General features: G+C 41.8%; 1 protein-coding gene across 1 annotated transcript in view; it reads left to right on the forward strand.

Moving 5' to 3' along the window:
* Positions 1–8,676: 8,676 nt before the first annotated feature.
* LOC104338186 (mucin-5AC) overlaps positions 8,677–14,636 on the forward strand; it is a 49,473-nt gene continuing 43,513 nt past the window's right edge. The window contains exon 1 of the mRNA XM_075427124.1: positions 8,677–8,872. Coding sequence (XP_075283239.1) covers positions 8,677–8,872 — 196 coding nt within the window. The remainder of the gene's footprint in view (positions 8,873–14,636) is intronic.

Raw genomic sequence — 14,636 nt, forward strand, 5'->3', positions numbered from 1 at the left:
TTTAGAAAACTGATTTATTTGGTCATTTCTTTAAGAATTAATGTTCTCCCATTTCTTAGTCTTAGTCATGTTATCTGGGTGTGGTGTGTTTTCTTCTTCTATTTTGTTTTGGAATATTGTCTTATTTTTGTTCGTTACAAAAAACAGTAATGATGATCAATAAACTTTAAGCATTTTACAGCATGTCTCCCTTGACTTTTCAGTGAATCACTTACATGAGAGTTGCTGGCCCCTTAAAATATTTGCTTCCCATCCTACTGCAGCCATTTCTCAATAGCTTCAGGTCAAATGTCAGTCTAAACTGCGGTACCTAACCCCCTATAGAGCTTTGACACTGCTTTGAATGGAAGGCACTCAAAAGCTGATACTGAAAGGGTTCCAAGTCTTCTGAAGTGGCTTCACTTCAGATTCTATCAATTAGTAAGCTTTCAGTAAGCAAACACATCTTTGAGTCTGTACATACTTTGTAGCTCTGAAAGTTCTTTACCTGATGGACAGAACTATCCATAGTATTCCAAATCAATTAGTCTCATATTTTAGAGCTCACTGCAGCATACATAAATCTCAAACCTGAAATCGCACTGTTGTAAGTCTATAAGTTTTGACAGGTTACTATGCAGCTTTAGTTACACTATACATTGAACCAGCCACCAGAGATCTGACTGTAGACTGTATAATGCCAAGCAATATGTTTTACACAATCTACAAATGACTGCTCAAAGATCGGTAGAGGGAATAGTAAAAAATTAAAGGTGAAGATCTTTCTCCTAGCCCACAGTTTGGACAGCTCAGCAGAGGGAGTAACAGGGTAACAACACAGGCTTTCTGCAAGTGTCCCCCCTGGTTTCTCACCCATTTTTCTTTCACAGAAAGAGAACAATCCATATACTGCCCTACTCAGAGGTGAGCACTGAGTTCTCCCTGAGGATCACTAATAACGTCATACTTCCTGCTGGCAAAAATCCCTACTTCCTCCCAGCTTCCTGTTGACAACATGTAATCTCGCTGTCTTTTTTCCAGTCCTTAGGCTCTTCCACTTTCCAGTGAGGTCCCAGGTGGCATACTGCTCTGGTCCCTCCTCTCCACCTAACCCACCAGGCTTCCAATATAGCACCACTACTGAATTCGCAACCAGTTCAGTGAGTGACAGATTCTCTGGCCTTCCCAAGCAAACTAGGAAGTTGTTCATCTCCCACTCGTTCTGCAGAAAGGAAAAGAGATTGTCTATAATACAAAATCAATTATTCTGCACTTCTTTGGTCCACAGCAGCTCCTTGTCCACAGCTAACCCACTGAAATAACAGATTCTCTGCATGTTGCTTGAGCATCATTAGTTGTTTCTCCATGCAATGCCGGTATCTCAGCATCCCAGCAGCTACGCTCTTCCATGGAAAACTTCCTGTGTGTCAAGTCTGTGACACTTCATACAACTCAATGAAAGAGGGAAAACTAATATGATGAGGAAGAAAGGAATGAGAAACATATAATCTGTGGCACATGGGAAGACTAAGATATGATAATGACAGGGACAGCAAAGGCCAAAATCAGCCCAGAGTTTGGTGGCAAAGAAAAAAACAGAAAGAGAAGCAAAGGAATGGACAGACTTTTTTTCTGGCATGGGGCAACAAGGAGGCAAAGAAACAAGGAAGGGAAACATAAGCCAAGGCAAACCATGAAGGCACACAGAACCTGTGCCTGAGGACATATTGAAGCATAGAAACATTAAGGCTGGAAAACCCCTCTAAGATCATCAACTCCAACCATCAACCCAACACCACCATGCCTACTAAACCTTTGTTGCGGTGGGAACGAGGACTCGATCAGTATGATCCATAACAGTCAACTTTATTAGCAGAGAATCTGGATTATATAGACAGCACATAGACAGCACTCGGTACAGCACTTGGTTATGATTGGTCACTATTCATAAAGCATCTATTAATAGAACACCCATTTACCCGCAGCCGGCCTCTCGATGGCCTTGAGGTCTGTGCTGCTACAGACCGATCAAGTCCATATTCAGAGTGTCTGGGTTGCTCACAATATGTGCCTGTTCTTCCAGGAATCCCACAAACCATATCCAGAAGTGCCACATCTACAAGTTTTTTGAACTACTCCAGAGATGGTGACTCCACCTCTTCCCTGGGCAGCCTGTCCCAATGCCTGGCCACTCCTTCAGTAATTTTTCCTAATATCCAATCTAAACTTCCCTTGACACAACTTGAGGCCATTTCCTCTCTTGTCCTATTGCTAATTACTTGGGGAAGAGACCAACACCCACCTCACTACAACCTCCTTTCAGGTAGTTGTAGAGAGCAATGGGGTCTCCCCTCAGCCTCTTCTTCTCCAGACTAAACAGCCCCAGCTCCCTTACCCACTCCCCACAAGACTTGTTCTCTAGACCCCTCACCATCTTCGTTGCTCTTCTCTGGACACTCTCCAGTAACTCAATGTCTTTCTTGTAGTGAGGGGCCCAAAGCTGCACACAGTACTCCAGGTGCGGCCTCACCAGTGCCACGTACAGGGGCACAATCACCTCCCTACTCCTGCTGGCCACACTATTCTTGACACAAGCCAAGATGCTGTTGGCCTTCTTGGCCACCTGGGCACACTGCTGGCTCATGTTCAGCCAGCAGTCAACCAACAGTCCCAGGTCCTTTTCCGCCGGGCAGCTTTCCAGACACTTGACCCCAAGCCTGCAGCATTGCGTGGGGCTGTTGTGACCCAAGTGCAGGACCCGGCAATTAGTCTTACTGAGCCTCATACAGCTGGCCTCGGCCCATCAATCCACCGCTGTCCAGATCCCTCTGCAGCGCCTTCCTACCCTCAAGCAGATCAACACTCCCACCCAACTTGGTGTCATCTGCAAACTTACTGACGGAGCACTCAATCCCCTCATCCAGATCGTTGATAAAGATGTTAAACAAGACCAGACTCAAAACTGAGCCCTGGCGAACGCCACTTGTGAACGGCCACCAGCTGGATTTAACTCCATTCGCCACCACTCTCTGTGCTCGGCCATTCAGCCACCTCTTTATCCAGCAAAGAGTACACCCATCCAAACCACGGGCAGCTAGTTTCTCCAGGAGGATGCTGTGGGGAACAGTGTCGAAGGCCTTACTAAAGTCCAGGTAGACAACATCCACAGCCTTTCCCTCATCCACTAGGTGGGTCACCTGCTCATAGAAGGAGATCAGGTTGGTCAAGGAGGACCTGCCTTTCACAAATCCATGCTGGCTGGGCCTGATCCCCTGGCTGTCCTTCACTTGCCCAGTGAGCGTACTCAAGATGATCTGCTCCATAACCTTCCCCGGGACCAAGGTCAGGCTGACAGGCCTGTAGTTCCCAGGATCCTCCTTCTGGCACTTTTTGTAGATGGGCACTACACTGGCGATCCTCCAGTCATCTGGGGCCTCCCCTGGTAGCCAGGACTGCTGATATATGATGGAGAGTGATTTGGCCAGCTCCTCCGCCAGTTCCCTCAGATGCCAACTTGGACAAGGAAGGATCTGTATCACAGATATAGTCTCGGTGCTGGGGAAGAGCAAATGGGAACCCTCAATTCAAGAGAAGGAGAACAGGGGACAACATATTTTGGGCTTGAAAGATCAAGTTGAAGGAATTGCAAGGACTCCCTGAAACAAGACATGGAGTAAGTGAAAAATAGAGAGATGCAGTGGATGTAGTAGACCAGCCTTACAGGCTTCTCAGATTCTCATTTGCATAGGACCTGTCTCTGCGCTGCGTTATTGCTGACACAGACAGGGTAACAGCTCCAAAGTAAACCTCTCTAAAAACTGGGATAAATGAGGTCAGTTATATCTCTCAAAAATAAATTGCAGATTTTTTAAGCTGTAGATAAATAATAGAGTCAATAAACAATTAGGTGGAAGAAAGTGATAGGCTTGGTAGCTCTTTATCGACACAGATCAGAATACTGTGAAGGCCATTGAACTATGCTAGTGTAGATAATTAATGTATATTACACCAATCCAACACTAGAGGGCTCTAGGCCCACAGTTTACAAACCTGTATGAAAGGGTTTCTGCCAAAAGGGTTTCTTTCAAGGCACTTAGAAGTGAACCACATAATGATTTGAAAGTGAGGCTAGAGTTAAGATAAATTTTGCTCTTAACTTAGTCTTGAATCCACAGGCATCCATTCCACATAACATACCAAGACTTGTTCATACATTACTTGATATTTTTTTTTCTTATCTGATCATCTTTGGAACACAAATTGCAGTAGACAAATCATTCACTTAGGACAGAACTTATTCCAGCTGTACAAAAAGTTTCCAAAGGTTTTGTGTCTAATTTCAATATTGGCTGGCAGCAGTTCTATCTTGGGCATTTGAACACTTGCTCCCCACTCAGGACTTGCACTACGTAGTCTAACTAGTGCATGACCAGCTTATTTTTTCCCCTTTTCCACACAGCATTTTAAAACTCTGCAATGTAAATAACAAATCACTAATAATCACTTTGCAACTATACTTTGTAATTACCGTTAACATATAAATACAATCTGTAATTATACGTCATTCAGATTTACTGCCTAGGAGTCCACTTCAAATAATTCATTTGACTGTTAAAAGCACAGCAGCCAGCTTTTCAGCCTCATCACATTCTGAGAGCAGCTATGGAAATACTTAGGATTGTTTGTGGCACAACCCAGGAGAAGGGCTGTTAAAAGACAACTCAAGAGTGGAAACGACTCGATAACAGCAAAACCCAATTCAAATGAGGGAGCTCTCTTCCATAGTTTTTGTTCTACCATTGAATAAAAAGAAAAAAAGCAGCTGTTGCAACAGCCAAATTAAAACAGAATTTTAGGAGGACAGGAGACTAGTTCTATTTGAACACTATTAATGTAATAATAACACAATTATAAATGCACAGAAAGTGCATTTTTATAAATGATGCAGTCCTCATGACTCTCAGATTTTCACATGCTCATTATGGTTTCAAAAATTGTCTTCCTTCTCTAGTCTCAGATTCCTTTGGCATTCATTATAACTTTTTTATGACTACAATTTGCTTATAAGGAACTAACTAACGTTTGCACTGTTACAATAATTGTTGTTACTAACAATTATTCACATAGGTAAAATCTTTAAAACAGACAGAAATTTACTCTGTCTGCTAACTCCTCTTCTGCTGTTACAGTCATACACATAAATAAAATCCCGCTTTTGTCTCTCTGTTTTAAGAAAGTAAAGGCTGTCCAGGCCGTCAAAACTGGAGCAAGTAAGCATGAGCAATTATAGACATCTCATACACTAACTCTCACAAAATGCTGCAGACAACTGCATGAGTCTAGTGGCTAATCCTGAAACTAAATCATTACTTCTGCACTTGCACCAGTCTAAGCTCAACGACATCCCCATGGCTGTTACTGGTTTTCACTGACTTCAAAAAAATGAATGTCAGAAATATTTGAGGGGATGCTGATTCCAAGGCAAATTTGGAACTGGACTTATTCTTGGAGAATATCAGTTGTGGACTTTGCATCTGTTCCCTTACCCAACAAGAAGCCAGTCAAAACCTCTCCTTCCACTTCAGCAGATCTCTAGGGAGCTCTGGGACCAAAACTGAACTCAGTGTCACACCTACTGAGGCTCATGACTGCCAACTGCAACACAGGCACAATATGAGAATTGGCAGAAAAAATACGACAGTAGGTGATACAGAATCTGAGGAAAAGGCGTAAGAAGCACTGTCACGGAATGATCTCCTGCCACAACAGACCTAACCTTCTTATTTACATTAGTTGGTGGTTGCTCTGTTCTAGAGAATGAGATTATTCTACCTGATGCAGTTTTATCACTTGATCTGCAATTAACACTTTTGTGCTTTATTATGACCTCATTCCAACAGAAATTCAGGTTCATTATTCAGATTTCTGGTATTTTATAGGAAATGAGCATTTAATTTGCACTAAACTTGTGTTGACTGAAGATAATGCAAAACAATATTGAATCACATACCTCATGGCAAGGTGCAGTTGCATAGATTCATAATAGAGAAGTTATCACAGTACACTTGATCTAACAGAGACATGTAAAAAACCTTTACCTTTAGCAAGGAAATAATGCGATCAATATAATCTGTCCCTCAGTCATCCTAGACAGGATTTTAATGACCAGTATTTCAACAGTCTTTCAATCTCAGCTGAGATTCCGTCAGAAGTGATTTTTCAACATAAACCATTCTCAGATTTCAAATATACTCTGGGCTTTTATGAAAGAAAAAAATTTGTTAGTCACTGTAAACTTATATTACATTGTTATAGATTCTATATTTATTTATATATACGTATATGTTTGTATAAAGACCAGCAAGATATATATAGAACAAACTCATCAACAATCCTACCTCCTATTTGTCTTTTATCTTCAGTCTGAAATTGTTAGTACCAGAGGCTTCACACATAGAGCCTGTTAATTCATAGCAACTACTAACCAGAAATAACAGAGTAGTCTGCAATTTTGTTTCACCCTAGAAAGCTGGAGGTCCTGAAGAAAAGACATCTCTGAAGCAAGCTTTCAAGTAGAATAGAAACATCTAGCAGAAAATTCACAAAATCTGACTTTTTACACAAACAAAGAGTAGCCCCTTACCATGTTAGCTTATGATTGATTTATTAGATTGGCTCTTAAATTCTTTCCTGAAGAATTTCACGATGTCACCTTCTTTGCGAGATAAACGGTGGTTTTGAGTGAAAAGGAGGAATGTCACCAAAAAGCATATGATCTTCAGTCAGCCATCAGACCACACAGATTCACATGTGCCTTTCCACCAGTGCAAGAACTCACTCATGAAAGGGAGCCCTTCCACAGCAGTGGGCAACAAGGCATCAGTTGCATCTATGTAAAACCAGCATAGCCACTGCTGAATCACACCCTGGAAGAGAGAGGAGGCTTCTGTAGGATCGCCAAAAAACAGACTGGTAGCAGAGGGAACACAATGAAAAAGTTCACCTCATGGGAATACTTGATCTTACTGATTGCCTTTATATATGAAATGCAGAGATTTATTTGTGCAAGAATCTGGGTCAACCCTGTTTATGCTTAAGCTACTACAAGTTCTCCTGTGATACAACTGCACTATGAAATTTATTTAAAACATCAGCCATTTATTTTGCATGAGGAAGACTTCAGCTGATTAAAAGACTACATGATCTACTCTAATCCCACCCCTCTCAGTTCTCCAGGCTCAGAGTGCACTGCAGGGACAGGGCGAAGAATTCCTCAAATCTGCTCAACTCGTGCAAATCTCACAAAGCTCATGAGCTCTTCTGCCTCCGTACCAAAGAAGCCATTATCGCACTCCTGAAGCAGAAATTCACATAAAACTGCAGTCCTAGGCCACAAGACCATCAAAGCTAGCCTGCACTCCAAGAGACACAGGAAAACTTATCAGCATTACACTGACGTAAGTACAGTGGACTTGATATTAGCAGGATCTCAATTTACCTCACAGGAAAATACAAGTATACACTGTGACTCATCACTCAGACTTTCAGGAAACTATGAAAATTACTTGGAGACTCTTTTTTACAGGTGATCCACCACAACTGAAAAAATTACTGAACATCCCAAATGCCTCAGTAAGCACACCTCTCTTACCCAACTGAAGAAGCACATTTGACCAACACACAAAAAGTTCGAAACAAATAAATAGATCAAAATTACCAGAGAGGGGCAGAGACTTTCTCCTGCCTTGGTTCACTCATTCTGGTATGGTCTCACTGGTGTTATTCCACGGTTTTTCTAGCACACATGATAGGAGCATCAGGCCTTTGTATGCTGGGAATCAAACACAAAGCAGAGGATGAGGATTACAATCTTTCTTGGATTTATGACAGCAACGATAAAGAAAGGGCCATCTTTCTAAAGGTAGGTTTGTTGTTTCGGGTTTTTTTTCAAGTTGTTAATTCACTCTGAGCAATTTGAGATTAAACAGATCTGGTGAGGTGGCCAAGCTAAGCATTCAGAAACTGCTCATAATAAAGCCACCCAGTAGCAAATTGCTTCAATCCTGGGAGCTGTGTTTTTTAAAAGCCTATATCAAAGATAGAATTAATGCAATGCATTACAAATAATTTCTCACACACAATCTAGTCCCAAATGCCATTACTTAATAAAGAATCAAACCACTGTACCCGACACAGCGCTCTGAAAACTCCTTTTACTAGAGCTCAGAGTAAACAGTACAGGATGAAATAAATTTATGTCAATGTGCTACAACTTCTTCATCCATGATGTAAGAGCATTTCAGGAGGGAGGAAAGAGAACAACCACCCACTACCTTCAGAGAGCTTTTCCCATTTAAAACACCATCACAGCTGTCAGACGCTGTTCAAGATTATGCTGTAAAAGGGTAACAGCACAGGAGCTGTGAGGGATGGGCAGAAGGAGGCTGTGTCCTTCCCAGGGCCTAACCCAAAACTCACGGAGCTCCCGAAGTGTCCTCCTGAGAATATTGAGAAATACGACAGAGAGAGGACCCCCTTCCCCACGTGGCCTTCAGGTATGCCATCTTCAACCTGCAGGGCCAGCAGCAGGAACTGCCTTGCTCCTGGGTAGCTGGCAGCTGAGCTGCTAAGGCGGCTGGCCTGAGGGGTGCCATGTTCCCTGGCTGTCATTGAGGCTGGGTACATTCCCTAGGGACGATGTCCGCCCAGTGCGAGGCGTCACCTGCCTCCCAGAGAAAGTGCAGCCCTTTGTGGGGGCCGTCGGATGTAGTTTACCACGGTGCGTCCCCCGGCCGTAGGGTTAACAGGCACTGTACCACACGCGCAGGGTGCCTGGAGTTCCAGGGATGGCAGCTCGCCATCATCACCACTTCTTCAGGAGAAAGGCAGCGAGGTATGCTCCCGCAGCAGGGTAGCTTCTACCTCTTCGGGAAACCTATTCTGAGATGACTTGGCAAGTTTGCTGCATTTCTGCTCCTGGGACAGCAATAAAAACTGTGCCTGAAAGGCCTGGGACTTTTTCTACCCCCTTTCTTTTAATTGATCCCTCCTTCCTCACCCCTGGACAGGAATTTGGGGTGGAAACACCCCATCCCCTTGTGCAAGCAGGCACCGCAAATGAAATCACAGGCTTTCCATATCAAAATTACTTGGTAGAGCACAAGCTAATCTGCCTCAGCAAGGTAACCTGTTAACTCATACCTGAGATAACATGTAAAGGGTGGAAAAGCGCTGGTGGGAAACTGCCTCCCAAACCCCCCCTATGCTGCGGTAGGGCTGTTGTGGCCCTGCTGCAGCCCCAGGGCCAGCCTCCGTCAGTCCCCGCAATCAGAGCACAGCAGTGCCCTGGCTGCCTCCTATATTCTCTGCCGCAAAGCACACACCATACAGTGTTTATACAGGTGGTACAAACACACAGTATTTATACACAGGTGAACAAAGCAAGCTGCCCCACCATTCTCCATAACGTCCAGTTTCTAACGTCACTGAGGTTTGGTACATTTTTAGCTTCCTTAAAGGTTAAGAGAGAAGAGAGATAAATGTCTCCAGCCATTTTTTGAAAGTATGTCCTTTTTCCAAACCTCTTTGTTTTTATCAGTGAGTTTTGCTGCTTAATCCTGGTTGCCTTCCACACGAAAATTGCACAGGTACTGCATTTTACAGCTATCTGTGTGCCTTAGCAGATGCTTCCCTGTCTCTGCCTGATGTGTATTTCTGCGTCGTTCACAGGGTCTTCAGGCGAGACTGAGGATTCTGTTAGTTCAAACACTGGCCTGAATCAGGACAATATAGGAAAGACTCAAAGCTGTATATATTCCTCTCCATAAGGTGTGCCAAATTGTGTTCTGGCACTGCTGAGAATCTGATGTGTCATACCAATGAACTCAGGTATCCTGACTGCAAAAGTAATGACTGTCAAGATCAAACAGGTCACTTAAAACAAAAGAGTAAAATGTATGCAAGGACAGCCTGTTTGCCACCTTACTAAAAGAGCAATTCTATCATTTCTTATATTTCTTGACGCTATGTCTGTCTTGTTATTTATTCTTTCTTTCATTCTTAATGCCTGTTGTTTCATGCAGCATAATGCATATTTGTACTGATTATTCTATTGCATGTCTTCTGTACATGCTATAGGCTACTGACAGCTTCATTCTGTTTACTAACATGTATGTGTTTTCTTAAAGTTTCAAAATACGTATTTTAAGCATATTGTTTTCTTAAATAATAATGAGTATTCATATTTTAAATGAAGTCCATACGTTTTCACTTTTCTGAAGAAACTGTATCAGTTTCCAGGAAATATAGCTAGCTGCTTTCGGAGTCACACAGGAAGTTTCACAGCTGTGCATTTCACTTATTCACCTATCAGCAGCTGCACAGATGATCATTGGTCTGTCTAGTCAGACTTAAACTTTAGTATAATACAAAAACAGGGTATTTTCCTTGAGGCAACAGGTTATTTTGTTCCTTTCTCCTAAAAAGTTGTATGTCAGTCTAGCATGCGACTCAGATATTTCAGCTGTGTTTGTTAGACAATCTGGATTTTTATATATAAATATATATATATGAACTCTCACATTAAGACTATTTTCTGTGGTTAGTGCACCAGGATCCAGAGGGGAAAGGATCTACAGGGAAAGTCCAGATTTGTGGTCTATTGTTGTTCGCTATTTCAACCAAATTTGTTCCTCTTCTTTTCAGTAATTAATCTGAAGCTACTTGTACCATTATTTCCCTGAAATCTGTTCAGTCTTCTCTCTCCCAAATGAAGGTCATAGGTGGTATGAGGTTTGTATGTAGAGATGTTTTGTTGGCTCAGCTGGCAGATTAGAAAAATTAAGCAAGCTTTTTGGCAGAGAAGCCCTCCAGTCAGCTTCAAAAAAAGATGACTAAATATTTTGCCATCAGAGTTACGTCATAGATAAATCAACCTAAGGAAGTGTGAAATGGTGGTGAAAAAAGTGGTGAAATACAGCTAAATCCTACTTTCCTAGCCCATTCAGCTGAAGCCAGGAGGACTGGATTTGCACAGTCGGGACAGAATTTTGCCCACAGTTAGCTTCAGGAAAATATTTGCATCATAGACACTTTAAGGAAAATCCTGCATTATTTCGGCAATATGTTTAGGGGTTTGCTTTCTCCATGTACTTCTGTTTCACTGCAGACACTCTAAACAATTAGTACTACTACTGTAATATATATATGTCACTAGATGTAAAAGAGACTTGTAGGATTTACTCCCACTAGCTGTACTGGTGCAATATTGTTTTCTTATTTGAAGTAGAGCATACTGTAGTGTTACATTCGCATATCACCACACTGCATATAAGGCACATAAATATGCAACAACAATGTAGACAAATTCTAAACAAGCAGTCTATTTTACCTGTAAACACATCCCAGAAAGGGTCTTGGGTCTTGAGGGATTGTTCCCAGCAGAAAACATTGGTCCCTCTAGTATTAACTTTGATGTGGAGGGGTGGTGGTTGTTGCTTGGTTTACTGAATCTGGTTTCATGGTAGATTGTTTCACGGTCCTCCATTTCTATCCATGTGTGTGACACCATTAGTTGCTGGTAGTGAACAAAGTCTTCCTTCTAACTGGAAAAACTGCTTTGCCCTTGAGTTCTGCAAAGGTTGAGAGTAGTTGTTATTTTATCCCTGATAATAAATCTCCTATTCATTTTGACAAAGGCTTAGATATTTAACAAGCATCACATAAATTGAATCCATACAGAGCAAACAGTCAGACAGAGACTGCCATTGTGGAAGAGTTGTATTACTTTCAGCCTTGTGCCTAAAAATGTCCTTGAGGGATTGTCTTGGCTCTACACCAACACAATGCACTTGCAGGCCTATCAGAGCCTTGTAAAATAATTGCTGGTAGATAAAGTAAATCCTCACCAAAAATGTACTCTCTATTGAAAAGATTGATATAAGTAATCAAGACACTCTGTTTGGAAGCCTTGTGAAGGCTACAGGAACACAGAACAAGGACTGGGAGTTTTGGCTGACATATTTCTGTAAAATCTTTACAGCAACATGAGTAACATTCCTTTATAGAAGGGAATGAGTAGCAAGCAAAAGTCGATCCTACTCTGACTACTCTCTCTCCCCCTCTGTTTCTTCTTTTTTTTTCCCCCTCCATTCTCTGTTGTTTTTTTCTAGTTTTCTGATTGCATTTCATTAAGGACATTTTGATTTCGGGGCTGTGGAGTACTAGTTCTTAGCTGTGAACTCAGCAACATTCTTGAGAATTTACGAAACTCTGAACTCATGAGTAGCTGTGTTGGAACAACGGGGCTTACTTATCTCTGTAAAGTCAGATTCCACTTAATATCTAATTCCACTCCACATACTTATTCAGAAAGGTAGTTTAAGTACATACGCATTTCAGAATAAACTAAATGCTTGCTTTGGCATTAGAGTTACCCCAACAGCTAAGAACCCCACTCACACAGACCAGGATGTTCCTGTGCTAGACACTATAATGTTCTATGGTCAGAATCAATTCTTTGAAATATGCATATACATACTTTGCCAAACCAGACTAGAGTTTCATTTTGTTCACATCTGTCTGCTTTGTCCTATTACTAGTTATCTAGATATTTATTAAGCCATGGTGGTGCTTGCAGTAGAGTGGCGTAGAATTACTCTCTGCTGCTTTGTACAAACATGAAACATGAGAATTCTTAGAGATAAAAGGTAACATAAAGACACGGAAGAGAGGAGGCGGAGAACAGTGATAGGCATCTAAGGTTTCCTGTGCTATTTATGAAGCTTAAAGGAAACAGACAACTGCTTGAAACCGGGATTTTACTAGTTATTTCTGTAGTAGTGTGGCCCCTGCTCTGCTAGTTTTAGGACAGCAGTCCCAGTGTTCATGGAGTGAACAGTAGTCATCAGCGGGGAGGGATCAAAGTTGACTCAGGACAGAAATTTTTCTTAAACACCAGCAAGCAATGTCATTTAAAGGAGACTCAGAGACAAGGATGTCCGTACACCACCCCCAAGACAAATAAAATTCAGAAGCATGACGTCCTTTCCATGGCTTGCCCAGAACAGTACAGAAAGGAATGCTTTACACCAAGTTATTTAACTCTTTCAGTCACAAAGACCAACCAATAACTTTTGTGGCATTTAATTTAGTTTACCTCCAGTATCTGAAGGGACAGTTATATTATCCCATTCATTTTTTCGCTTGCTACCTCACACATTTTCTCAGATTCCTCACTCATGCATACGTATACACTTCCCTCTGACACCTCTCTGCATTGTGTCCTCACTCATTCTTTCTAGCTATTCCCCCTTTATGATCCTGAAGTCCCACTTTCCTCCTCTCCCCTCTCTCCCAGTTGGTGCTCTCCTTTCCGTCTCCCTTTGACTTCTGTATGAGGAAGCTGTCACACTCCTAGTCCAGTAGCAGCAACAGCAAAGAGAAGAAAGAAAAGGGGCAGTGAAGAGGAAGCTCATCTGCTGGCAACAGCTGAGTTGCAACAGAAAGTCATGAAAAAAATGAAACTGGTCAGTATTCAAAGTTTTTTAGTTTCTATTTTAAGTATGCTGCTTCTCCATACTGACTGCAGCCGTGATCCGTATGCCCTTTTATCTTAACAGCAACAACAAAGCCATAGAGATAGCGAACCAAAAGGCAACCACATCAGGATGCCGAGCAACGTATTTGTGGAGCATAGGAGGGTATTCTTCAGAATTATCACTTTGTGCTTGCCATTTTCTTTCCTTGACATGCTATGTCGGCCACTGCCACAGATAGGCTATTGGGTTGGATGGTCATTTCCTCTCATCTACTGTGGTCATTCTTATACTACATGAGCAGAGTGGAATTAGTTCTCCTCTGGGCAAAACCAACTTACCTATTGTTCTTATTTTATGTTAGTATTGGGGGGAAAAAACCTTCAACATATTAACAAAGCAAACACAAGTTTTTCAGAAAGGTTTGATTCTGTTTCCCGGTACCTAGCTTATCTGCTGAATTACAGAAAGGTTAAGAGCTTTATTTGGCATCCATTAAATGCTTTACCACACAATAGAAACACCGAGATCTCTCTGAGCTAAATGTAACCTCCTCCTAGGAAGGCATCAGCAGCTGTATGAACAACTTGAATTCTGGTAAATTCTAATGAATAGTGTTCTGCTTGTCAAGTGTAGTTGTCAAGGCATGCTTTTTAAACAGAAGCAAGAACCCCCCGAATTCCCGTGTGCTGCAACACACTGATTTGTTAAGTGATACATCAAGCAATTTATTCTCTTACCACGTTCTGAACAGCTAGATCATTCTGACCGAAATATTTCCACCTCCTCCTTCCAAAAATACTTGACACAAGTAGATCAAAAGTCTGTAAAATGTCAGCTAAACTATTAAAATCTTGACAAAGTCATAGCAATTGGAAAGAGGGTCTTAGCATGGAAAAAGATTTATAATTACATCTCGAAGTGCTATAAGGTAAAGATATAAAAAAGATTCAGGAACTAATCAAAACTAGAGTTGGTCACATTCTAACACACAACTGATGGTTCAGAATCATTCATGTCAGTAGATATGCAGTCATTCAGCTTCCACGATCCTGCGTTATACATTGCCTTGGGATAGGAACAATTTTGCCCACTTAGTCAGCATGTGAAAGGATACAGTCA

Source organism: Opisthocomus hoazin, chromosome 7, assembly GCF_030867145.1.
Source record: "Opisthocomus hoazin isolate bOpiHoa1 chromosome 7, bOpiHoa1.hap1, whole genome shotgun sequence".
NCBI classification, from domain to species: Eukaryota; Metazoa; Chordata; class Aves; order Opisthocomiformes; family Opisthocomidae; genus Opisthocomus; species Opisthocomus hoazin.